General features: G+C 40.1%; 1 protein-coding gene and 1 pseudogene across 1 annotated transcript in view; both read right to left on the bottom strand.

Moving 5' to 3' along the window:
- SPIDR (scaffold protein involved in DNA repair) overlaps positions 1 to 26,515 on the bottom strand; it is a 2,344,543-nt gene that overhangs the window by 394,483 nt on the left and 1,923,545 nt on the right. Inside the window, exon 12 of the mRNA XM_086965726.1 lies at positions 1,140 to 1,227. Within this exon, the coding sequence (XP_086821852.1) occupies positions 1,140 to 1,227 (88 nt within the window). The remainder of the gene's footprint in view (positions 1 to 1,139; positions 1,228 to 26,515) is intronic.
- Positions 23,577 to 26,515, bottom strand: part of LOC147724129 (uncharacterized) — a 70,482-nt pseudogene continuing 67,543 nt past the window's right edge.

Genomic DNA, 26,515 nt, shown 5'->3' with positions numbered 1-26,515 from the left:
CTCAATTCGTCACTGCCAGCTAAGCGGGGCAGGCAGACGCAGCCTCCATGCCCACTAAGTCAGGCGCTGCCGAACGTCGTCATCATGCCTCCCAGTCTGTTTCACACAGGCCATGGGGGCGCGCCTGGGGACTCAGCTAGCCGCTTTCGTCAGGGGTTTTAGCTGCTGTAGATTCACCCTCAGAGCACTTAGTCACTGCCCTAGCTCGGGGAGAGTAGTTTATCGCTGTTCGGTCCGACCCGGCCCCCGGGTTCAGCAGGAGAAAGCGTGGGCTGATGCGGAGCTCCAGGCTCACACGTCTACCATGATCCTAAGTCAGGCCACGCCCCACACACATTTTTTATGCAGCTCTTGGGCTACCTCATGAAAAGGCAAAATATAATGGACTGCGGTGCTAAGAGAACAAAAAAAAAACTGTGGGGCATATACACAATCCCAATAAAATAGGTTTGTATCCCCATCCAGTGTTCTGTGTTTTAAGCATGAACGAGATCTAGAATGTTGCTTTGAAGGATAATTTGATTTGGCTACGGACTGAAATCTTTCTAGCAAAATGGGATAGTCGAACATATTTTTCGGTCAAAAAAATGCGAACAGTATTGGAAATCTTTGCTTACAGAGCATAACAAAACACGAAGTGCCTAACTCACACTGTTATGCCAAAATCTCCACGTGAAAATCTATACTAAGGGCATACCTTTTTAAGGAATATTTTTGGAGTGGTGCGCTTAGTAAAAACTACTTTACTAGTGAGCGACTAATTGATGCATTTACAGTGATCAAACATTTTACTGTCCGTGTAATTTTTTTTTCATCTGAACAGAGCTTTTCAATACAGAAAATGTGTATTTTAAACATTTTTCACGATCCCACACATGAACAGTGATACCCTGCATACCCTGCTAGTCATAAACATCAGAGAATATCCCAGAATGGAGGTCAAGCTATGAGTGCCCCATTTCTAGCCCTTAATTTAAGAACTAATTAGATAAAAACTATGGTTTTGGGGTTGTCAGCAGTATTGTTAATTTTGAGATACGTGCTACATGAACAAAAGAGACCATAAAATATTAACACGTTTCTCCTATTTTAGGCTAGTAAATTTCAAAGCAAAGACTGGTATTACTTTAAAAACTCACCTCCATCTTGTCTTGACTCAGACCATGAATTTTTATAGGTGCTAACGGAGGCCACAGACTATCTATCAGGTTAAAAAGTCCAGGTGCCCTATAAAATAATAAACAAGATTTTGAGACAAACAAATAAGAAAAAAACATATACACAACATAATATTCTGTTCATAAAATTATGTTATTCATTCATAGTTGGTTTTATCTCAAAGCACGGATGCTACACATTGAGGCCTGGATTTGAATGCCACATAAGGCCAGCTATTCTCTTCCACAGCTTGTACGCAGATTAGCAGCCGAATTCTTCACCCTACCCAAAAAATCTATACAATTTAATTTAGTAAGATGCAAGCAAATTAGTAATGATGGACTGCCTCGGGTAACCAGAAAGAGCTGAAGTAACCTTAGCCACCTGGAAACGGGCCTGCACAGCTAAATACACTCCCCCATTGACTAAAGGAACAGTAAGGTCGCATTATCACCAATAAAGCATTTAAACACTTTCATCATGATGGCCTAAATGCATGAAATACACGTAGGATTTCCAGTGTGTACTCAGCAGTTCAGAAAATTACTTGAGAATGCCACTAAAACTGTGGCGCCCTAACAAGACTCCCATGTTTTACCAATATTAGAGTAAGAAATGTGCACTACAAGTACCAGAATACTGCAATTCTTCAATATAGCGAGGCTGTCTGACCCCTCTAGAGGTCTACTTTTTTGTGGCTCCTTATAATCCAAACTTTACTGAAAGAACAGCATACTGGTTCATTTATCATGCAAAGGTAAAAATATCTTTCTCCTGACTGCCAAAAAAACATGAAGTGCACATTAGGCATTTCCAGTATTTTACAGAACAGTATTGTGGCGTCCTCTCCTACCTGGGAGCTTGCACATAAACACGCCACATATGGAGCTCTGGATTGTAGGTCTTTATTCCTCAGCATACAATCACACACTGCCCTCTGATTACGTCATAACCATTAATATCCACACCTTAACACCTCCCAGCAAGTTACATAATTCCTCAGTTGAGTTCGCCCAGAACCGAAAGGGTCCTAATGCATATAGACTCACCACACTACATCTCCACTCTATGTTAAATAAAAAGTACAAACAACAGTTACATCATATTTCTTCAATAAGTCGTTGAGGCGCTCGCACTAGTCAACCAGATTGAGAGACATGAGGTGGTTGAGATGCACTCTGATCGTGCACCGGTAGTACAGGTTCAGATGCTTGATCTGGACTGTCAGGTGGGATCACCACATTCGTAAGTGCAGGAGCTGACGATGGTAGAGATAGGTGCTTAAGGTGCGATAAGTCTCGTGTGATGGACTTCCCCCGACGATGAGCTAATACCACGTGTCCTTTCCACGTCACAACCCTCAGAGAATAGTCAGCGAATGGGGTGTCTGTTTTCCGCTTACAATTCTGCTGGACCAGGACCAAGTCACATTCCTCGAAGACTGTTTCCTGGGTTCTTTGACACCGATCAGCGTATGCTTCATTTTGCACTTTCAAGTAGTGCCTCTGACACGAACAACATCAGCATTCAAGGATCGGTCTTCTGTCCACTCTGGCAGCTTGATTCAGATGGCTCTGTCAAATAACAAGGTGGTGGTACTTTCATCAGTTTTGGAGTGAGAATTTGAACGATAAGCACAGAGGGCTTGACACTGGACTTAGTTTAACTCAGTCCCCTCCATTGATGCTCAGTGAATTGCCCTTATGAGAGTACTCATGAAATGTTCCACAACACCATTTGCTCTGGGCCACACAGATGTGCTCTTTTGATGCTTTTCATTCAGTTTGATTAGAAACTCCTCAAATTATTTGCTATTAAACAGTGATCTATTGTCAGATTTGAGAATGGTGGGGACACCCTTGTTGCAAAGATGCTATCGAGCATCTCAATGACCTTGTCATGAGTTGTTTACAACTCCTTACCAAAGGAAAGATTGAAAACTCATCAATGACTACAATGAGATGATATCTGTTTCCTAGGGGTCCAAAGAAATTAACTGCATCTCTTTCCCAAGCCTGGGCAGACATTGCCAATGGATGTTGTGTCACTTTAGCAGAAAGGAAGGTTCCTCTCAACCTGCTCATCTAAGTGTCAGAATCACACTGTTTCGTAGGGCCTTTTTGGTAGATTCAATGCCACAATGTCCTTCATGGGCTATTCGATGTCCTGTTGGCTTAGGCTCTCAGGTATGACAATTCTCAAGACTCTCAATACAACACCTTCTTTGGTCATGGACAGTTCACCCTGTACATTTTTGAAAGGTCGAATACGCATCTTCCACAATTGAGTTGAAATTATGTCTTTGAGGATAATCATGTTCTTATTATGATTATCTGATTATTTTTCACGAGTACCGCTACATTGTCACAGTTCGACATCCAAAATAGCTGAGGAGTACATAAACTTCATTGTGAATTCCAGTACACCAGCTGCCCTATTCATTGAACAAGTTATTGCTGCAGCAATAACTTGTTCAATGAATAGGGCAGCTGGTGTACTGGAATTCACAATGAAGTTTATGTACTCCTCAGCTATTTTGGATGTCGAACTGTGACAATGTAGCGGTACTCGTGAAAAATAATCAGTAGATTTCTGGTCTTTACCTGACTTGTGTACAATTGCATTGCCATACTCTTGCAGTCGCAAATCCCACCTCTCAATACTAGAGGGAATCTTGCCTTTGGATTTCCAAAAATGGTGGGCAGCACTTGGTGGTCTTTTATGATAGTGAAATCTTTTCCGTATAGAAACACATGAAAAGGTTTGCACACCCAAACTACCGGCAGACGCTCCTTCTCTGGCTGAGAATTGGCATGTTCTATGTCAGACAAGCTTTGACTGGCATAGGCCAAAATGGGTCTCTGAGCATTTGGATGACCATTATGTTGAGAAAGGATTGCCCCCATCCCGACCAGGCTTACATCTACTGTGATCTCAGTCTGTAATTTGGGGTCAAAATAGGCCATCTTGGTCATATTCTCAATTGCATGTTTTATTTTATTTTAACCTTTGATCAACATTAACATGGAACTGGACATTTTCTTTTGTCAGTTCTCTCTTAGGAGCACTCACAGTAGAAAATTTACAAATGTACCTTGAGCAATAACTCCCCATGCCTAAGAAGGATCACATCATAGTGACATCTTGTGGGGGGCAAGTAGCTGACAGTGCTTTCACTTTATCAGGGTCAGGAGGCATTATTTAAGTCTGGTCTTGTGAAACACACACTTTGCTGTGTTCAGAGTGAGACCTGCATCAGCAAGCAAATGGCACACTTGTGTAAGAGCCTTATCATGCTCCTTTTGCATTTCTCCAAATACCAGTATGTCATCACTGTAATTAAAAGCATATGTGACATGTTGAATTATTGGATGTATACAATCCTGAAATATTTTGGCAGCTGACCGCACTCCAAAACACAACCTTTTGTATCTGAACAAACCAACATGAGCGAAAAAGTAGTGATATACCTGCAGTTTTCTTCCAAACAGAGACAATGGTATCCCTTGTTTAGGTCAAGACGGGAGACGACATTGGCACCATTCATTTGCATGATCATGTCCTGAGATGAGGTTACGGTGAGGAAGGGAAGAGAATGAGCTGAGGTTAGGTTGAGATTGTGGTGATTTTGAGGTGAGACTGCAGTTGCGGCTAGGGGTAGATGATTAGGGGATCATATTGTAAAATTAAAATGAAGAAGAATTTGGGTAAGTGTGATGTCGAGGTGAGCTGGAGTAGATGGATCTGTAGTCGTGAGACAAAAAACAGTCTGGACAGTTTTTTTAACTGCATGATATCACGTATCTGCTTTGCAGATCAATAAATCCTAATCCATGGTTGCCTTTATTCTTGAAATCTTGAAAACAAAATATTGTACCAATATATATAAGAAGTTTTAGTTGAGCAATGTACATTGGGGCAATTTTTTCCCTTTCTGAAGTAAATAGATTCTTTGTTCTTTGCTTTATACTTGCAATTGTGGTACGTGTACCTTTATTTTTTCGTTTGCCCTTGGAAAGGCAGGACAACAAGTCCCAAAATTAAAATGAAGAGAGGACTCAATGAGAGTCACACCTAACTTGAGGCAGCTTGCGAGGTGAAGTGTGGCATCTGATATTCAGACTAGTCTGGTGGTATTTTATTTTCATCACATTCATTTTGATGGGCTGTGAACTTGCATAGTGAGCTCAATATACATTCCACCTCCTGCCCAGCATGTTAAAACTACTTTAATTTCTCCTGGCTTGTGGTTCAAGATTGCTGCCTTCCCCTTAGAACAGATGTAATACACTTTATTAAGAGCAATGATCTGGTACAAATATTCGTCCAGAACATCTTGTCACAGTTTGTTTCTTGAGCTCAAAGATTTCTGATAGCCACATTTATGATGTTGAGCGCGTTTTAAATCATTGCTATTTAACTATGATGTATGTATTAAAAGGAACACTGAAAAAAGTCTGATTTTTTAAGACTATGCTGATTGGGCCATTAAAAATGGGGATAAATAACTTACTTTTGTCAACTGACAGCCTCTACTACACTCATGATAACTGCAGCTAAGTTTGCCAGCTGGCAGACGACCAGTGAAGGGGCAGCCATTGCAGACATTCCCTCGGATATTGGTTGTGGTGTAGGTTCACTGCCTCTTGTTCAAAGATAATAATAAGCATTTATTAAGCGCCTGGCTGCACAAGACTGTGTCCCCCCGCGCTGACTGCAAATGCAAACCTATCAGAAAGAGCAAGAACCCTAGGAGCTAAGGTTTAGTATCTGGGAAATAAGTGTTTTTTAAGTTTAGCTCTGAAACTCATTTCAGATGGCTCCATCCGCAGATGGATAGGCAGAGCATTCCAGAATTTGGTGGCCAGGTAGCGGAAGGATTTTCCGCCCATCTTAGCTTTTGTGATGCGGGGGTTTTTAAATAGCATCATGCCCGACGATCTTAGGTCTCTGATCGGCCTATGGATGGTAATAAGATCTCTCAGATAGCCAGGGCCTTTGTTTTGAGCAATGCGGTGTGCATAGCATAGAGTATTGAATATAATTCTTTCTTTTATAGGGAGCCAGTGAAGCTTGGCAAGCGCATGTTTAGTAGATGATCTTCGAGGGAGACCGATGCACCAGTCGGGCTGCTGAGTTCTGTATGCATTGTAGCTGGTGCAGCCCCTTTTGATTTAAACCGAGTAGGAGAACATTGCCATAGTCCAAATGAGGGGATATTAATGCATGGACAATGGTTTTTCTCGCTTCGGTCGGCAGAAGATCAAGTACTTTACGGAGTACTTTTAAGGTGCCATAGCATTTGCTTGTAACTTTATTCACCTGGGCTTTGCCTGAGAGGTCGGCGTCAAGCATGACTCCGAGGTTTTTCACTGTCTCCACAGGCTGCGGTAGTTCTCCTAGTTCGCTAGGCCACCAAGCCTGGGACCAAACAGAGGCATTTTTCCCTACTATCAATACCTCAGTTTTATCTCCGTTTAAACGGAGACAGTTGGTGTTCATCCACGTCGCTATTGATAGCTGAGCATTCATTTGCCTCAAGGGAATATATTTGGTCAACGTTTACCAAAATGTGAGGTCACAAGAGGCATTGCTTCAGGCCATGATAAAATTGTTAGCATGTGAATGGTAATGAAAAGATCACCGTCAAAATATCACCAAACCTTTGCTTCACCTAATCCCTTCTGAACTTTATCCACACCTTGACCACTCCTCCTCACCATAAACTCAAATTAATCTTAGCTAACCTAAACTCACACTCATCCCAATTCACTGCCCTGTCACTCTCTCCTCGCTTCAATCCCACATCATTGTCACTTTACCACAACCTCACCTTCTCATAATCTCACCACACTCTATCTCAATCGGACTCCACTCTATATCTAAAATTCACCTTATTATCACATTACCTTGACCTCACACCTCAATCTCAACAACCCCTCACATCAACCTCATCCTCGCTCCTTATTAGCTGAATTCTCATTCTTATTTCACTTTTCACCCTCTTAACCTGGTCTCCCGCGCTATTACCTCACTCACTTGTATTTATTAAAAGTTATTTCCTGCACCTGTGGACAATAACATCTATAATCCGACCCGTGTATTTTGAAGTACAGTACGGTGCTGCAAGTAGACGGCTACAAATAACACTATACAATTATCATGTCTGCGGTTTCAATATAAGGCTGCAGTTTATTTGTAGTACCACTATTTAATGCACTCCTGCCTTTCTACACCCTCCTCGGGATCTACTTGCTCATGAATATCAATACCGCAGCCACTGGCTCCAGAATTAAACTCAGGCCTACAGTTGAGGGACTTAAGATGTGCCCCCCTCTAACCCCACACAACTGGATACAAAGCACTTGAGGTAGCCTTCAGAACTGCACGCAATATTCAGATCTAACCTCCAGAAAAGAACACAATGCTCCACACAATGACTTAAAACGAACTCCTCATCTTACAGTACCAAACACAATACTGCCCAAGAGTAAAAGGGTTAAGGCTAGGTAGGATGGGCATGCCAAAATATCATAATTAAAAAACATCTATTTTTATGCATGCACGCACTTATTACGACAGGACTTGTGATTGTCCCAGGGCAATTGCCAAATTTGCCTATGCCTATGCCTTAATGTCTCTGGGGACACAGAGAAACATCACAGCGACAGAGGCACCTCGACCATCATAAGCCAATATATACACCATCGGTCACCAATACATGTCATCAAACACAAACACTCTCTCCATGATAAGTCTGCACAACCAAAACTCATGCTACCACGCCCACCATAATGTGACAGCACATCTCCACCATAAGTCCATTCAACTACAACCACCATCGTAAGTTAACAAAAATACAAAGATTAAGAAACACACAAGCTATCATACGCCAACACACTCAACATAGTATGTGTTGTTTATTATTCCTACCTTTGTTTCCATGCTTTCTCTTGTTTTAGCCCTAAGTCATTTATTCTAGAATGTAGGTGGCCCTGACTCATCCTAGCATTCTGGGATGAGACAGTTTGTGCCTGGCCTGCTAGCGTTGAAGATACCTTCTGTTATGCTCCAGCAATAAATCTGCTGTTACTCACCAGAAGCCTCGCAGTGATTTACTACAGTATGCAAATGAGAAAGCACATTGAGAAGGTTTTGTTTAGGACTGACTGGCCCTGAATACCATACCTGCTTGCTTCAGCCCTTCAGACAGGCCTGGCCCTTTCATTCCCTGCATCACTTCGCTGCGATGACTTGAGAACTTCAACCTCCCACCTGCATCTCTTGCTAAGTCAATTCTAATATGTGCCTCTGTTTTCACTCTCCAACTTTTGCCTCCTTGTGCTTCTGCTCTCCTCCTGCCACTTTACAGTTTTGCCTCCATTTGCTTTTACTGTTTCTTGACACGTTTTTTAAATTTTTAATCATTGCTTGTATTTTTATTCTGTTGCATGTTGTTGTGCTTTTATGGTCATTATTCTTTATGAACCGAATAAAGCTTCATGAACTGAGCTGACACGTTTTGCCTATTTTCAAGAAACCTGTTGCATCTGTTCGCTATTTGCTCTTTCTAGGCACTTTTTCCTCTCATGTCGCATATTTTGCCTCTTTGTCTCACTCTCCACTCGAACTCCTCCCTCTTGCACTGTTGCCCCATTCCACTTTTGCACTTTGCCTCCTTTTTTCAGCTCTTTTCCACCTTTTTCAATTTTAGCCTCTCGCCGCTTTACTAACTACATTTTTTGCCTCTTTCCCCACCTTTAGACTTTTTTGCCTCCAGGGCAGCACATCACCTGCTTGTTTCCTACACTGCTTCCAGCCTCATGTATTCTCCTGCCCTGTCTCACCTCAGAGGATCCCGTCCGCCTTCAGGACTTTCTAATTGGTGGCCGCAGCACAGACCAGTCAGTACGAAGGCATTACCTGGTCCCAGCTCACTCCGCAACCATCCATCACCTTCCTGCTTCCCTACCTACCCTGTGAATGTCCTGGAAAACCTCATCAACAAGCGACTGGCAGACATCCTCTACAGCCTCCTGGACCCATTCCAATCTGGATTCAGACCAATCATTGCACCAGACTGACCCCTTTGCTGCAACTGATGACATCGATCTCATCATGTAAAAGAACGATAATGCAGCTCTCATCCATCTTGAACTTTCCATGGCCTTCAAAACCAACACTTCCACAAAAGTGGAATACGTGAAACTGCTGATCAGTGGATCAGCTCCTCCCTCCAAGGCCACATGCAGGCTGTCAGCCTGGCCCCAAACAAGTCCTCAGCCCCAAACCTGATCTTTGGAGTCCCCCACGGTTCATCTCTCAGCCTCACACTCTTCAATGTCTATGGCCTTGCTCGCCAGCGTTGGCCAAGCACATGGACTCAAGATCATCTCCAATGCTGATGACACCCAGCTAATCCTCTCATCTCTGATGCCACCCCTTGCACCCAAACAAAGTTCATCAACTGCATGTCTGAAGTCACCCATTGGATGAAGTCCAAATGTCAGTGACTTAACTCTGACATAACGGAGGTAGTTATCTTCGAGAAAGAAACCTCACTCTAGTCCTTGGCCTGGTGGCCCTCAGAATTAGGACCGAGACCTACTCTTTCGAGCCAAGCCATGACCCTAGGTATCATGTTCAACAACCAAATATCAATGTCTAGCCAGGTCCTTCCTTCCACACCTTTAAGCTCCTCAGAAATATATTCAGATGGTTTCTGTTCAACAAGCATCAAACCATCACCCAACCCCTCATTAGCTGCGAGTTGGGCTACAGAATCGCACTCTAGGTTGAAATCATCACACAACACACCAGCAGAGTCCAGGGCATTCAAGAACGCAACAGCCAGACTCACAATCAAACTCACACCCTGCACAAATTTATCCAAACACTTCAAAGAGCTCAACTGAATACTCATGTCCCACCAGACATCTTTGCTCCCCTAGCCTACTGCTTGCCCATGTCTCTCACTTCCAAAGAGACAGATCCAACAGGGCACTTTCTCGTCTCTGGCTTTAAAAGCCTGGAACAACCTCCCCTTACACCTCAGTCACAAGCTAGGTACTCGAATTCTGAAACATGAAAATGAAAGCATGGCTCTTTCAATAAACCTTGGTCAGTGCAGCTCCTTCCCTTCTCTATTCACCAATAAACTATCCCAGGTGATGTATGCTAATGGAAACAGCACTTACAATAACAACATTTTGCCTTTTCTAGGTACACGCAAACAAACATCTTGTCATCACACAAAAGCACCAAAAACAATGAAATTCCCTAAAAAAAGGTACGTTGGAATAGAGTCAAGGTTGATTAATATGTTTATAGTGGCTTTGCCAAAAAATATAAGTTAAGAAATTTATAGGTTAGGGGTCCATCTTCACGTCAGGTCCCAAAACCACAGTAAGCCAACCTTAACTCCACTCTCAGCATACAGTTTTAACCAGGACCGGTCTGGGAACTGAAACCGTCCCTGGCAAACTGCTCAGATAGCCCCTCCTGGGGGTAGGGATGGTGCAGCCAAGCTGTTTGCGAGGGCCGGTTTCGTACGATTTGTTACCGGGTACTGATATTGCCGACCCCCAGTAAAAAAAACGCCCCCAGGGGTCCAAAACTGGCCCCACCCTGGCGGCCCACTGGGGAAATGCCCTGTGCCCGCTACGGCCAGTCCGGCCCTGGTTTTGACTACCTTTCACACCTGTTCAAATTATCACAATATAAAACATTAAGAACTGGATATGGACATTTTGGTATTGGAAGGGCCCTTCCACCCGAATCTCAGACGGAGTATATGATATGGCAAAAATTAGTTGTTATAACGCATGACTTAAAAAAAATATGCATTTGGCACACAGATTTTTAAAGGGAAACAGCCTTTACCACGACGTTCCAACCCTGCATATCATTACCACGATGGCTTTACAATGCATGCGTCTTTACCACGCAGTATTATACAACGAATATGTCTTTACCACACATGCCTTTCAATGAAAATGTAAGCATTTCACAGGTAAGTGTGTATAAATAAATAGATAGATATACATACATACACACATTAGGGTAGGTATGGGTTCTTGAGTGGGAAGGGTAATTTTAGGGTTTAGGGTGGGTGTGGGTTTTTGGGTGGGAAGGGTCATTTTAGGGGTTTATGGTAGGTAAGGGAATTTGGGTGACAAGAATATTTTTTTGGGGTTTAGGGGGTATGGGGTTTTGGGTGGCAAAGGTAATTTTAGGGTTTAGGGTGGGGGTGGGTTTTGGGTGTAAGCATACTTTAAGGGTTATGGGTGGGTGTGGGTTTTTGGGTGTAAGGTTACTTTTAGGGTTTAGGGTGTGTGTGGGGGTTTTGGGTGGCAAGGGAAACTTTAGGGTTTAGGGTGTGTGGGGGGTTTTGGGTGGCAAGGGAAATTTTAGGATTTAGGGTGGGTATGGGTTTTTTTGTGGCAAGGATATTTTTAGGGTTCAGGGTGGATATGGGATTTCGGGTGGCAAGGGTGATTTTAGGGTTTAGGGTGGGTATGGGTTTTTGGATGGCAAGGGTAATTTTAGTGTTTAGGGTGGGTACGGGTTTTTGGGTGGAAAGGGTAATTTTAAGGTATAGGGTGGGTGGTGATTTTTGGGAGGCGAGGGTAATTTTAGGGTGGGAATGGGTTTTTGGGTGGTAAGGGTAATTTTAGTGTTTAGGGGCATGGGTTTATGGGTGGTAAGGGTTATTTTAGGGTTTAGGGTGGGTGGGGATATTGGGTGCCAAAGATAATTTTAAGGTGGGTATGGGTTTTTGGGTGGCAAGGGTGATTTTAGTGTTTAGGGTAGGTATGGGTTTTTGGGTGGAAAGGGTAATTTTAGGGTTTAGGGTGGGTGGTGTTTTTGGGTGGCAAGGGTAATTTTAGGGTGGGAATGGGTTTTTGGGTGGCAAGGGTAATTTTAGTGTTTGGGGGTATGGGTTTATGGGTGGCCAGGGTTATTTTAGGGTTTAGGGTGGGCATGGGTTATTGGGTGGCAAAGTTATTTTTAGGGTTTGGGGTAGGTGTGGGATGGTGGGTGACAAGGGTAATTTTAGGGTTTAGGGTGAGCATGGGTTTTTTGAGTGGCTGGGGTAATTATGGGGTGGTATGGGTTTTTGGGTGGCAAGAGTAATTTAAGGGTTAACAGTGGGTAGTAAGGGTGTGTATATATCTCTCAAACTCAATATGTCTTTATTTCGAATTAAAATCATAAAAGACGTCTTACATTTTAAAACATAAAACCCAATTTCGCAGATTTAACATACATACATATTAATGCAACTGTCCAAAATATAGATTCACAATGATAAAACACTTTGTTATATAATACATAATTAAAACTAGTTAAACCTCTAATCATATGGCCACAAAAGTCAATACCAATAAATACCCCAATTTTTTTTTACAACTTGCCCTCAGTTTCTTTACACGTAAAGCCCACATCCAACTTTAAAATTTGGCAACAGCAATCACTATGGGTTCATAAGTATCGGTTTTAAGAATCCTGTATGCTTCATTACCAGAATTGATGCCTAGAGTCAGGCAAATAGGTTCAAGCCATTTGTGCCAAGGAAGTTTATAAACCGGACATACGAATAGGATGTGGGCTAAAGATTCATTCTGTTTTGGGCAGAAAGGGCATTTGATGTTGTTCTGGACATGCCATTTACTGACAAACAAGTTGATGGGAAAAGTACACTCTAAATTGATGATAAAGTTTCCTATCGTTCTGCACGGTACTAAGATACCAATAGCCTTCATACTCAGTATCGTGTTTATGCACCAAAAATTCCCTTGTGAGTGTTGGTCTTGATAATGAAGAATATATTCATATGGGTTATATTTATCTGTTAAATTTTTACCACACATATGCCTTTGTCATACATATCATCACAACAAACATTTTAGTTGTAAAGCTATGTGTGGTAAAGGCATATGCAAGGTAAATACTTGCATGGTAATGGCATGTGTGGTTCTGTCGTACAACCATTTTTAGGACGTGTCACCATTTAGAATGTGTGGTTTTATAGCACGGTAGTTTACAATGCGTTATGTGTAGTAACAACTGATATCCCATATGAACATACACTATATATATATATATATATACACACACACACACACACACACACACACACACACACATACACATACATATTAATATTCTAGCCAAGCCTTTAGCCCTTTGTGATCCGGACTATGGCTGACATGTTTCGGCATAACGTCTTCCACTAGGCCAATTATTCTTTCAGTGGCAATCATTTTATTAATAACATAGTAGTCCTTCTCCTATTGTGACCTTGCTAGAACCACAAATCCAGCAACATACAATGTTATGAGACACGGTAACCACTGTTTTACCTGCCCAGACCTTCTCAATTTTGATTGTTTTCCATGCAAAGGTTAAAATTCACTTTCAATATATATACATATTGTATATATACACAAACTGTTGAATACTGCTACATAAACGGTTAAACAGTCATTTTTTATATATATATATATATGTTGGAAGCACTAAGCTCCAGGTGCACGCCCGAATTTTGCAGCATCTCAGGGCTATTTTGCATAGTGACCCCACTTACCCTGTCGCCCGTCACTTTAAACGAGTGCACAACAAAGATCTAAGTTGTTTAAGCTATTTTGTGATAGGGGCAGTTCCTTTGTCTAGACGAGGAGGTGATCGTGAGGCTCAACTCAGAAAATTGGAGTCTAAATATATATTGGAGCTCGATAGCCGTTGGCCTAACGGGCTCAATAATATTGAGGAGATGCATCACTTTTTATAAATTTGGCCTTGCCAGCTTCTGATTCCACCTATATCTGTGTTTTGATTCCGGGCTCTTCTAGTTAGGTTCCCTATTAGAAGTCCTGCATATATGTCCCTTATTCTGTAATTACAACTGGTGAAACTCACATCGATTCTCACCTATAGGGACACTGTTTATGCACTTTACTTGGCAACTTTTAGGCACTAGGCATCATTATACATACATAATTTTCATACATTCCTATTCACATATCACGTACAACATTTTAATGATAGTCAATATGTATTATCTTTTAATTGTACAGTGATTTTACTATTATGTGGATACTATGTATAGAATTTAGATATTGATATTATTTTGACCTTGGGCTTAGTGTTGCACATGGATTTGTGTATGTGTATATATAGAATCGCACAGATATGCACATTGTATATATTTATGAGAGGGGTTTTTTAGTTGGGTGTGTATATAGTCAGTGCCATCTACGTTGTTTTGCTTTGTTCTTTACTAGCACATAGGGATTTGTAATCCATTGAAATATTCACTTTTTATAAAATGGGCCAGGTATCTGGGGTGGTGGTATAAGAGTGGGGATGTGTATAGGTATGTATATATATGAATTACGAATCTTTTTGTACATACTGTTATTCTTAGCTTCTTGAAAAAATGGTTCTTATTGTTCTATTTGACTTTTCAAATAGAAATAATTATGGACTAGGATGATGAATTTGTGTATTTAAACATTGAGAAATGATGCCTAACTGTCGATAATTGTTTCAGTGGTAGTTCCATATGTTTCCGCTATTTCTTGCACTTTATCACAATTTTTTATCACTTATGCACTTTAAAGGTACACGCACTTTACAATCTTGCTGCTACATGTATTAGATTGCTTATTTGCACATAACAGAGATATATCTTTTAACTGAAATTCAACATGTAAGGATTGTACTTTAATGTTTTTATAATTGAATATATGTTGATGGTTTCCTGGATTTAACCAGTTAAAAATTCTTGTATGTTCATTCAACATTAGCAACTATGTATCAGCAGTAGTGCGTTGTCACTGTTTAGTATTTACCACATGATCATGGTGGGCGTCACCAGGGGGTGGCGCCTATTTCACTGCATACACCTATAAAAAAAGCATAATTGATTACAAACATGTTGCAGCGTGATCAAGGGCTTCCCGCCCGAAACGCGTCGCTGGTTCTGTTTTAATCTGTAAATAAAAAATACCATCTTTGCTGAATTGCTGGTCCGGTCCTCTTCCTTGTTGGCGTGGAGGCGGTGTCTGCGTGCGCAGAGCAGGCTGGGGAGGAATCTTTCTTCATATATATATATATATATATATGTGTGTTTGTGTGTATATACATATATATATTTATGTTGCAATACTTATCATATTACATCAATCAATACATGCCCATTCATTCAGTCACCTGGATGTTACTTTAAATCTTTCTATGCTCACAATTGAGTATTCAAGCATTTCCCCAAAGAGGTGCCCCAGTGTCCCAAATCTTTTGGGTCAAGTGTTCTAAAGTGCTTGATGCCAAGGCACTATGGTTCTTATACAGTAAGTTGAATAAAGTGTTTTTGTGCTACATCCCTCAAATTGCATAATATTCTGACCCAATTCAAACGGAATACAGTGCTGGTTTTGAGGATAGCTAATTTCTGTAACTGTTCTATCGCTTCATATCTATCCTAGTTTAAAACAAAACTTTGGTTTCAGCCTTATTCAAACTTGAAATCCAATTTTAAGCGTAATATTCTCAATTTTGGAGTTATGATACTAAACCCTGAACAACCAGAATCATGAAGAAGTAGCTTAAGTCAATACATCCGACCACTTTTTGATATTATGATAACAATACTCAAAGATGCACATGAATCTATGGATCAATATTGTGACCCCATGGATTCTCAGTTCCCAGCAATAATATCAGTCTTGATTCTTAATTCTTTAGTTCGAGTTCTAAGTGGCCACCCTAGGGATGTAGCTTTATATGTTTTATGGTATTCTACTTGAATCCCTCTAACGAACCATGGTGTTTCTCTATAACACGTTTGGCCATTTGGATAGTTCTAATCACAGTTTTTAATAACCCTAATGTGATGAAAGATTTTGACTTTTAGTCTAGTTACAGTACTGCCAAAGAAAATTTTTTTAAGAACAATTTTTATTTAATTTCTGTAATCTGATTGTCCGATGGCCAAAGAAATTTTTTTTAAACCACACTCAAGAGCAAAGATACAGATTCTGCATTCCATGTGATTCTGTCCCATATCATAATCTTTCTATCTCCAGTGTTTCAAATTTCTTTGATTTAATGCTGAATTTACCAAATTCACATTTTACGAATCCTCTGCCTAAACCTAATACTTCATACAAAATTAATAAATGCTAATTTCTCCTCTATATTTGTTTTCATTTTGGCTGTACTAAATTGTATTCAATAAAAAAACCTGAATTTCCAATCCTGATTCCTATTTCGTATCTCATTCCTATCTTTGGACATTTCCTCATTAAATAGGAGAGATTCTCTGTTTCTTGATTTGACTGCAGCCAAGCATCACTTGGTATATTTGAAGGATATCCACTGAGAGTGAATCTATTTATCATCTCAGTCGCTTCAATCTCAAAGTGCTTTTCAGTGGACCCTATCCTACAGGCCCTTAATAATTGAGTACTAGGAATGCTCCATTTAATGCGCCTTGGGATGATCACTATCAGCATGAAGAATAGAATTAGCTGACGTTGCTATCCTATGCATTCTCACACATAGTTTGTTTCCCACATCTTTCAGGCTGACATCTAAAATTTCCATATGGCTTTTATTATGAGATTATGTGAATTGTATGTCTAATTAATCGGTATTAAGGGCCCATATACACTGTTTTAGTCTCTTCACCCCAATCCCACAGAAGGAACAAGTTGTTGATGAATCTGATCCAGACACCATATGCTCCAAAAACTGATCATTTTCCTCAGCCTAGGCGATAAATATATGTACATAACATATATATATATATATATATATATATATATATATATATATATATATATATATATATATATATATATATATATATACCAGTAGGTAGTTTATTTCAATAGGAAATCCGCAACATTCTATTTGGAATAACTTTTGCACCGGTTGACGAATCTTCGCGAAATTTTCAAAACTAGTGGGGCGCTCCTATCCTGAAAGTCTCAAGGTGATTCGTCAAGCGGGGGGCGAGAAAAAAGGGGGTCCCAAAACGTGTTTTCCCCATGCAATTTTCCATAGGAACCTTTAATCAGAGCTACAGCCCGAACTGCTGAACGAAATTACACTAAATTGGGCAGAAAGGTAGACCTTGGTTCACAGTCGTCCCTTTTTGTTAAATGGTGTAAATCTGTCAAGTAGGTTTTTAGATATTAAAGGAAAAAATGCATATATATCTGGGCGGAGCCTAACTACACATCTCATCGTGAGATCTGATTGACTGTCAGCACTTCATCCAAGAAGTGTTGGCAGCCATCTTGGGACCAATATACACCTCATTAAAAAGCATTGCAGTTAATAGAAGGTTTTAAGACTTTAGTTACATTATAAATCATTTGTTGATGGTGCCATACTCATTTTAGGAATTGTGGTGTGTTCTAAGGTGATTTTACCATGTGAAAAAGCATTCTGCTGGAATATCATGAATCATGTTTGAGAAAACTATTTTCTTATGCTTTTCCCACAGAGGTTTGGAAGGTGATCTATAAGCTAAACTGAGAGCATTTTTTCTGTCAACTCACATTATCTTTCTCAGTCATGGGAGAATGAATTCTGACATTCCCAGTAAACCATGTACATCCAACAATGGCAGAGACTGTCAATTGATTCCTTTGTGTTCTACTGCAGCTTCCCACAGTGTTTTAAACAACAACTAGAGCGCTAACAGTCCTAATTATGACAAACGTATGGCACACCTGAAGCCATCTTGATTGGAATACAGTGGTAACTCTAAAAACATTTAATGTAAAAAGGAACAAAATGAGGGGGTTCATTTTGCCAGAGAAATTATGATTAGTGCTGCAGAAAGATAAATTAGCGCACATTTTGACTTCTCAAATCCTCTTCTATTTCATGAAAAAATTCTGACATGCAGACTGAAACATGCACTTTAATTACCAGCAGCAGACTTCCCTGGTGAGCAGTAGCTTTACTACAGTGAACAAATGAGCAACTAGAGTGCTAACATTCAAAATGTATGGCAAATATGTGACACATCTGAATGCCTACATGATGGAACCAAAGTAAACAAGCATTGAAAATGCAATAGGTCTAGCCCTCGCTTAAGTTAAAGCAATTCTGTTTGTAATTAGGTGGCTTTTTAGCTTTGCTTTTATTAGTGTTTTTCAAACTTTCATGTACATAAGATGCATATGTATGCATATATGTATATGTATGTATATGTATGCATGCATTTAGATTTGTATTTATATAGATATGCAGATTATATATATGTTTATATATGTATGTATATATATACACATACATATATATAAGTGCATATGCATATATATATATATATATATATATATATATATATGTGCATGTAGAGAGAGGTACAGCGAGGTAGAGAGGTAGAGGTAGAGGTGTAGAGGAAGAGGTAGAGGTAGAGAGGTAGAGAGTAGTAGAGAGAGAGGTAGAGAGTAGAGGATGAGTAATAGAGAGGAGAGAGAGTAGTAGAGAGAGTAGCAGAGAGATTATTACAGTGAGTAGTAGAGAGTGAGTAGTAGAGAGTGAGTAGTAGAGAGTAGTGGAGAGTGAGTAGTAGAGAATAGTAGAGAGTGAGTAGTAGAGAGTGGGTAGTAGAGATTGAGTACTAGAGAGTAGTAGAGAGTGAGTAGTAGAGAGTGAGAAGCAGAGCGAGAGTAGTAGAGAAGTAGAGAGTGAGTAGTAGAGTTAGTAGTAGAGAATAGTCGAGAGTAGTAGAGTGAGTAGTAGAGAGTAGTAGAAAGTGAGTAGTAGAGAGTGAGTAGTAGAGAGTGAATAGTAGAGAGTGAGTAGTAGAGACTAGTGTAGTAGTAGAGAGTGAGTAGTAGAGAGTACTGTAGAGTGAGTAGTAGAGAGCAAGTAGTAGAAAGCAAGTAGTAGAGTGTGTAGTAGAGTGAATAGTAGAGAGTAGTAGAGAGTTAGTAGTTGAGAGAGTAGTAGAGAGAGTAATAGAGAGTAGTAGAGAGTGAGTAGGAGAGTGAGTAGGAGGGTGAGTTTTAAAGAATCACCCAACGATGTTGTGGTTGTAGAAGTATATTTATTGCATAGATGCAGGGACCTCTGGGACACAGCTACACCTTCCCACACAGGCTTGAAACTGCCTTTCCAACCCCCCAGCTCCCGGTAACCCAGCAACCCCAAGATTCTACATGTTCAACACAATTCATAAGCAAACAAACTTGCATGTAAAATATAACACATCTCCCTTCTTACATTTATTTTATTTTTAAAAATGGAATAAAAGAACAATTAATATCCTTTGACATTATAAGACATATTTCTATGCACAAGCATAGTCGTCACATTTTTTAGGTCTTACATGACAATGTTCAGAAGATCTTTTAATCAAAGTATTGGGAACATCACCAGTATGAGCAGACGATTCCTTTTTGTCAAACACTCCATCAAAATTAGAACTCGTTCTTTGATGAGATCTTGCAAACACCTATAGCTCAGTATCAGAACACAATGAGATTTTTCTCGTGTTCCACCAATTTCCGTCTTCTAACTTCACACTGTTCCCTTTTGCACAAATCACTTTTCTTTGAGGTAACCATTTCAAACAACCCTTCACCCACAAATACTCTGACAAACATGCCTTGAGTAAAAACACGCTTGGGCATAACAATGTTCTTAATATGACGATCACAATAACCCTTTTGATACTTCTGTACCCTCTCATGTAACTTTCTTAAATCTACTTCATGTTTACCAGCTCTAAACATCCATGCTGGCACAGCTTGAGAACAAGGAACCCTTCCCTTAAGAAGAGAAAAAGGTGTTTCTTTGGTTACAGAATGTGGTGTTGTACGATACGACCACAACATGTTCCTAACATGATCCCTCCTAGGTTTCCCATTGGTATATGCCAATTGAACGCATTCTATCAACACCCTATTGAAGCGCTCGACAAGACCATTACCCCTTGGATGATAAAGAGGAGTGGTGCTATGCTTAATTGCCCATCTGTCTAAAAAGAACTTAAACTTTTCAGAGATAAATTGTGGCCCATTATCCGTGATGATTTCAGCTGGACAGCCTTCTCTTCTAAAAATATCCTCACAAAAAGAAATCACATTACAAGACTTAATATCCTTCACAAAAGCAACCTCAGGCCACTTAGAAAAATAGTCAATCATGACTATTGCAAATCTCTCTGACATACCCAGAATATCAAAAGGACCGCAGATGTCTATAGCTAACTTCTCCCAGGGACCCTTGGGCAATGAAGATGATACGATTTCAGTTTCTCTAGAACAATGAGTCTTGTCACTACATGCACATGCAATGCAATCACGGACAAAACGTTCCATTTGAATATCCATGCCTGCCCACCAAAAACTCTCCCTACATTTCCTTTTCAAAGCTGACATGCCTCCATGTCCCTCATGCAAAATCTTTAATAACCGTTCTCTTAAACTAATAGGTACTACCAACCTATTACCTCTTCTGAGCAAATCATCAATGAGATTCAATTCTGACCATACTAGCTTGAATGGCAACAGGTCCTTATGTGCTTTCCAACCCTGTTCATCACCCAAAACATCTCTTACTTTCCCTTAAACCTCATCTTCATCTAGAGCCCTTTTCCACTCCGCTTGACTAATGGCACTGCAAACATCCTCCACCTCAGCTACTATCAAATCATCCTCTTTACAATCTTGTCCAACATCCAACGGTGACCTTGATACACAATCCGCATTTACGTTCTTTGCTCCAGGAATATATTTATTGTCGAATACATATTCCTGAAGACGATACAACCATTTAGCTATCCTTGGAGTAGCTCTGCTCGCTCCCTTTGTAGAAAAAAGATCAATCAAAGGTTTATGATCTGTATGCAATTGAAAATGGTTTCCCCATACAAACATTCTAAAATACTGTACACCCCACCAACAGGCTAGAGCTTCCTTCTTAATTGTGGAATAAGTAAGTTCCGCACCCTTCAATGTGCGAGACGCAAAAGCTACAACCCTTTCTACACCATCATGTATTTGAATAAGTACAGCACTTAAACCATAGTTGCTGGTATCCGTAGAGACAATAATTTGATCAGCAGGATCAAAAGGTTTCAGAGAGACAGCATTTGCAATGCATTTCTTCATGGAGTCAAAACTTTGTTGACATGCAACAGACCACTCAAATTTGACTCCTTTCTTCATCAATTTCCTTAGCTCATATACTCTGTCTGAGAAATGATGTACAAATTTAGAATAATATTCGGCAAGGCCGAGGAACGACCTTAACTGGTCCTTATCTTTTGGAGCTGGTGCTTTCTCAATCGCCTCTACTAAATTCTGTTTGGGTTTGACACCCTCACTGGACAAGGTGTGGCCTAGATACTCAACCTCGCTCTTGCCAAATTTGCACTTTCCCCTAGCTACTGTTAGACCAGCATCTGCTAGTTTTTTGAGAACCTTTTCAAGATTGCAATCATGATCGGATTCATTTTCTCCCCACACTAAAACATCATCCTGAAATACTACCACTTTATTTAAGTCAGATAGAACTGACTTCATTACTCTTTGAAATACAGCCGAAGCTGACACCAACCCGAAAGGCATGCGTAAAAATTGAAAAGTTCCAACAGGAGTAATGAAAGATGTGATGTGTTTGGAATCTTCATGCAATAAGATTTGGTGGTACGCATTTGATAGATCCAAGGCAGTAAAATGTGTCCCCCCTTCCACAGTGGCTCACAACTCATTAATTCAGGGAAGAGGATGGCGGTCAACCCAAATTTTATCATTTACATCTCTCAAATCAATGCACATCCTAATTTTGCCATTAAGTTTTTTAGCTAAAACAATCGGACTTAACCAATCCGACGCCTCAATAGGCTCAATCACTCCTTCATTGCAGAGTCTATTTAGTTCTTCTTTTAATTTGTCTCTTAAAACAAAAGGCACATTCCTAACTTTGTGCACTTTGGGAACAGCATCCTCTTTAAGAATTATCTTGTGCTTAAATTTTTTAAGACAACCCAATTTTTCACTGAATAACTCGGGAAACTTGGTACACCATTTGGATATTTCACCAGAGAACATTGTAAGTACCTGTAAAGGATGATTTGGATTTAAAATAATATCAAGAGCTCTTTGATCTTTCCACCCCAATAAAGACTTGCCTTTATGAACTACATAGAGTTTCACTATAGTTTTCCTACCATCAAATAACAATTCTGCTCCAATAAATCCAATAATAGGTAATTTTACACCACAATAACCTTTTGGAAGTACATCAGTAGATTGTAATTCTTCTAACTTGCCTCCTATACTTTCCCATGTGAACTTATCAATTATGGTATATGGAGAACAAGAATCCGCCCATATTTGTACATCCTTCCCCCTTACTTTGACGTTGCATTTTGGAGGACGATAACCCTCATCATTATTTACATCGCATTCCAATACTTGTTCATGTTCTATCATCATGACTTCAAAGTCATCATCCTCAGTAATGTCATTATTGTGATCTATATCCACACTATGATCAAAGTTGCAGTTATCAACCAGATTGACTGCACTCTGAGACGGACCAGATGTTTTACACCATCTTGCAAAATGTCCTAGTTTTTTACATTTATGACATCTAGTTTTGATGGCAGGACAAAAATTTGCATCAGCGGTATGCTTTGGACTACCACATCTAAAACAATATTTGGGTTTGGGTTTTGAAACATCCCGTTTACTATCTGTAAAAGTTTTTTGAAAAGTCTTCTTCTGACTTTTATTTACAACATTAACAGATTCATTATCTTGTACGACTTTCTTTGAAGCACCATTAAGTTCTTTCATGTACTTGGAAGTATTTTCCATTCTTTTGGCAACAGTTAAAGTTTTGTCTAAAGTGGGGTCTTTTAAATTAAGAAGTTTCTCTTGAATTCTAAGATCTGACATTCTATTAATCAATTGATCTCTTTTAATATCATCTCTCATGGTATTAAACTTACATGTAACTGCTAACATTCTTAAACTAGCTACATATTTCTCAATGGTTTCACCTGAAGATTGTGCGTGTGAAAAAAAATTGTGTCTTTCAACACCCACATTTACTTTTTTTCCAAAGTTATCTTCTAAAGCTTTTAAAGCGATCTCATACACATCCACATTGTTATCACCAGATGATTCACTATCAATAACAGTTTCTACAGGTATTGTTTCCATTAATGGTAATGTTTTCAAAACATTTCTTCCCTCAAGACCTAAAAATTGTTTTAAAATAGCTAATTTCCTTTTTGAAACATAGACATCACCACCAATAGCCTCAAGATAGGTCCTTCCAATGCTCCCATAACATGCATGGTTGACAAGGACTTTGTAAGAAAAATGGAGGTGCAGGAATAATTTGGGAAGACATATTCATCTAATAACTGATGTGTATTAACTACTATTTCCTAGAACAACAAAAAAAAATAACTAAAACACAATGATATACTAGACAACACAACAATCTTTAAGAATATAGCGTAATGATTACACAAAAGTTATAGTTATACCAGCAATATTGATATGGTGTGTGTATCACCGTTGATGATAGGAAACACACAAGAACTCGTAGTGTGTGTATCACTGAAAATTTCAGAAAATTTCCAAATGCATGTCACCACGCCGAAAAGTGTACTTGAAAGGTACTCAAAACACTGGGGTGCGTATCACCGTTGAAGAAAGTTACGCACGATTTCCTTAACGTGGATAAAACTGTGTTTAGAATAGTGAAACAGGGTATCACATTCCAATCCAAAATGGCGGCATGTTTTTTACGTACGCCGGGAAGTGACGTTGTAAGTAGAAATGAGGCTTGGACAGAACAAGTTTCGAATTGAAAGAGAACAATGGCGTCACAGAAGAACAACCAAGGAATGTTTGCGCGCGTTACTCCCAAGAGGTATCCGAGTATTTCAAAGGTAAGCAGCAACTGTTCAAATATGAGAAGTTAATGAAACAAAAAGCTCACAGTCAAAAATTATGTTAAAACGGTGGCAAAATGCACTTTAAAGGCAAAGTAAGCACAAATGAATTTAAATACGGGTATAAATACCACGTATAGAGACACAAAAAAATTATCAGAGTTTTGATAATCCACAGCTTGACAGCAAGAAAAGTTAAAATAATTTTGAGTGTCGCAATGTTGTAATTATTCAATGCGCTAAAGTTTAACTTTGCCTTAAGTCAAGAATGGTTAAATTATGGCTTTTCTTCTACTCGTAAAGACTTTAGTCTGGAGAAAACTGACAGTAGAATAATTGTTGATGATAACCACTGCAGGTTATTTTATGACCAGTTAGATTATGATAAGAAGCATTTTGTGTCACAAATACCTTATCCAGAGGTCATTTTGTAGCTGAAAATTTCCAGAATCAAGTTGTAAAAAAAATTTTTTCAATCTTCAGCTAAGGTGTTCTTCATTGAAAATGAACAATCCCATCCTCAGTCGCCAATTTTGAAGAATCACCCAACGATGTTGTGGTTGTAGAAGTAGATTTATTGTATAGATGCAGGGACCTCTGGGACACAGCTTCACCTTCCCACACAGGCTTGAAACTGCCTTTCCAGCCCTCCAGCTCCCGGTAACCCAGCAACCCCAAGATTCTACATGTTCAACAAAATTCATAAGCAAACAAACTTGCATGTAAAATATAACAGTGAGTAGTAGAGTGAGTAGTAGAGTGAGTATTAGAGAATAGTAGAGAGTGAGAAGTAGAGAAAGAGTAGTAGAGTGAGTAGTAGAGAGTAGTAGAGAGAGTAGTAGAGTGAGTAGTAGAGTGAGTAGTAGAGAGAGTAGTAGAGAGTGAGTAGCAGAGTGGGTAGTAGAGAGTAGTAGAGAGTGAGTAGTAGAGATTGAGTCATAGAGAGTGAGTATTAGAGAGTAGTAGAGAGTGAGTAGTAGAGAGAGAGTAGTAGAGAGAGAGTAGTAGAGAGTGAATAGTAGAGAGTAGTAGAGTGAGAAGCAGAGAGTGAGTAGTAGAGAGAGTAATAGAGAGTAGTAGAGTGGTAGAGTGAGTAGTAGAGATTGAGTAGTAAAGAGCAAGTAGTAGAGAGAGTAGTAGAGTGTGAGTAGTAGAGAGTGAGTAGTAGAGAGCGAGTAGTGGAGAGTGAGTAGTAGAGACCGAGTAGTGGAGTGAGTAGTAGAGAGTGAGTAGTGTAAAGTGAGTAGTGGAGTAGTAGAGTGAGTAGTAGAGAGTAATAGAGTGAGTAGTAGAGAGTAGTAGAGAGTAGTAGAGAGTAGTAGCAAGTGAGCAGTAGAGAGTGAGTAGTTTAAATTAAAATGAACACAATGAGGGGGTTCATTTTGCTATAGTGTTGGATGGCGTTTTAGATTCCGAATGGATTTTCCCGATCCATGCCCTTATATAGGTACAATTCACGTTGATAGGAATCTAAATCAAGCCCTTATTTAGGCATAGCCCGTGCAACCCAAATACAGGCATGGCTACTTCCATCCGTTCACCAAACGTCACAACGATTTCTTGGAAAACCAGTTTAAGCCGTCAGGGACTTCCCCTTGCTTGAATATTCATTTATCCAAGAACTCAGTTAGTTTTACAATGAACAAATCTATTCCTTAGGGGTTCATTCATGATGTTCATATGCCAGACTTTACGTCAAACATGGCATTCCTAAACACCTTCAAGGTATAAATATACCTTCACTTGCTATGCAAAGAACGGTGGTTCGGAGCAGTTCGACGACCTACTTGCCCGACGCAGCTCGCTACAGCAAGTGCCGAAGGAAGCCGACTCTCCAGCCTACGCACTGATCAGGAAGCTGCCCTCCTCTGCTGAGAAATCCAGCACCAGTGTTTCTGTCTCCCCTTGCAGGGTGTTGGGAAATCGAGTCCTGAGACAGAGATACCAGACTTCCTTCATTCTAAGGCATGGGTACTCAAAAACGTTCTCTCGTGGGGCAAATTTACAGTGTGGTTTGTGTCCGAGGGCCTAACCGGTGGGGGCGGGGTCAGTGGGGGAGGGGGTGGGGCTATATCAACAAAATAAACTGTGACCATGAGGTTGAACACAGGTCCCTGCAGCGGACACCTTCGTCCACTGAGCCACCAGACCCAGCATACACACATCTCTCTCTCTCTCTCTCGCTCTCTCTCTCTCTCCCTCTCTCTTCCTCTCTGTCTCTCTCTCTCTGTCTCCCCCTCTCTGTCTCTCTCCCTCGGACTCCCTCCCTGTCTCTCCCTCTGTCTCCCTCCTTTTCTCTCCCTCTCTCTTCCTCTGTCTCCCTCTCTCTCTCCCTCTTTCTCCCTCCCTCTATCTCTCGGTCTCCCTCCCTCTCTCTCGCCCACCTTTCTCCCTCTGTCTCCCTCTTTCTGT

The sequence above is a fragment of the Lissotriton vulgaris genome, chromosome 4_1 (assembly GCF_964263255.1).
Source record: "Lissotriton vulgaris chromosome 4_1, aLisVul1.2, whole genome shotgun sequence".
Classification (NCBI taxonomy): domain Eukaryota; kingdom Metazoa; phylum Chordata; class Amphibia; order Caudata; family Salamandridae; genus Lissotriton; species Lissotriton vulgaris.
Note: the sequence above shows the minus strand (reverse complement) of the source record. Positions and strands in the feature narration are given on the sequence as shown.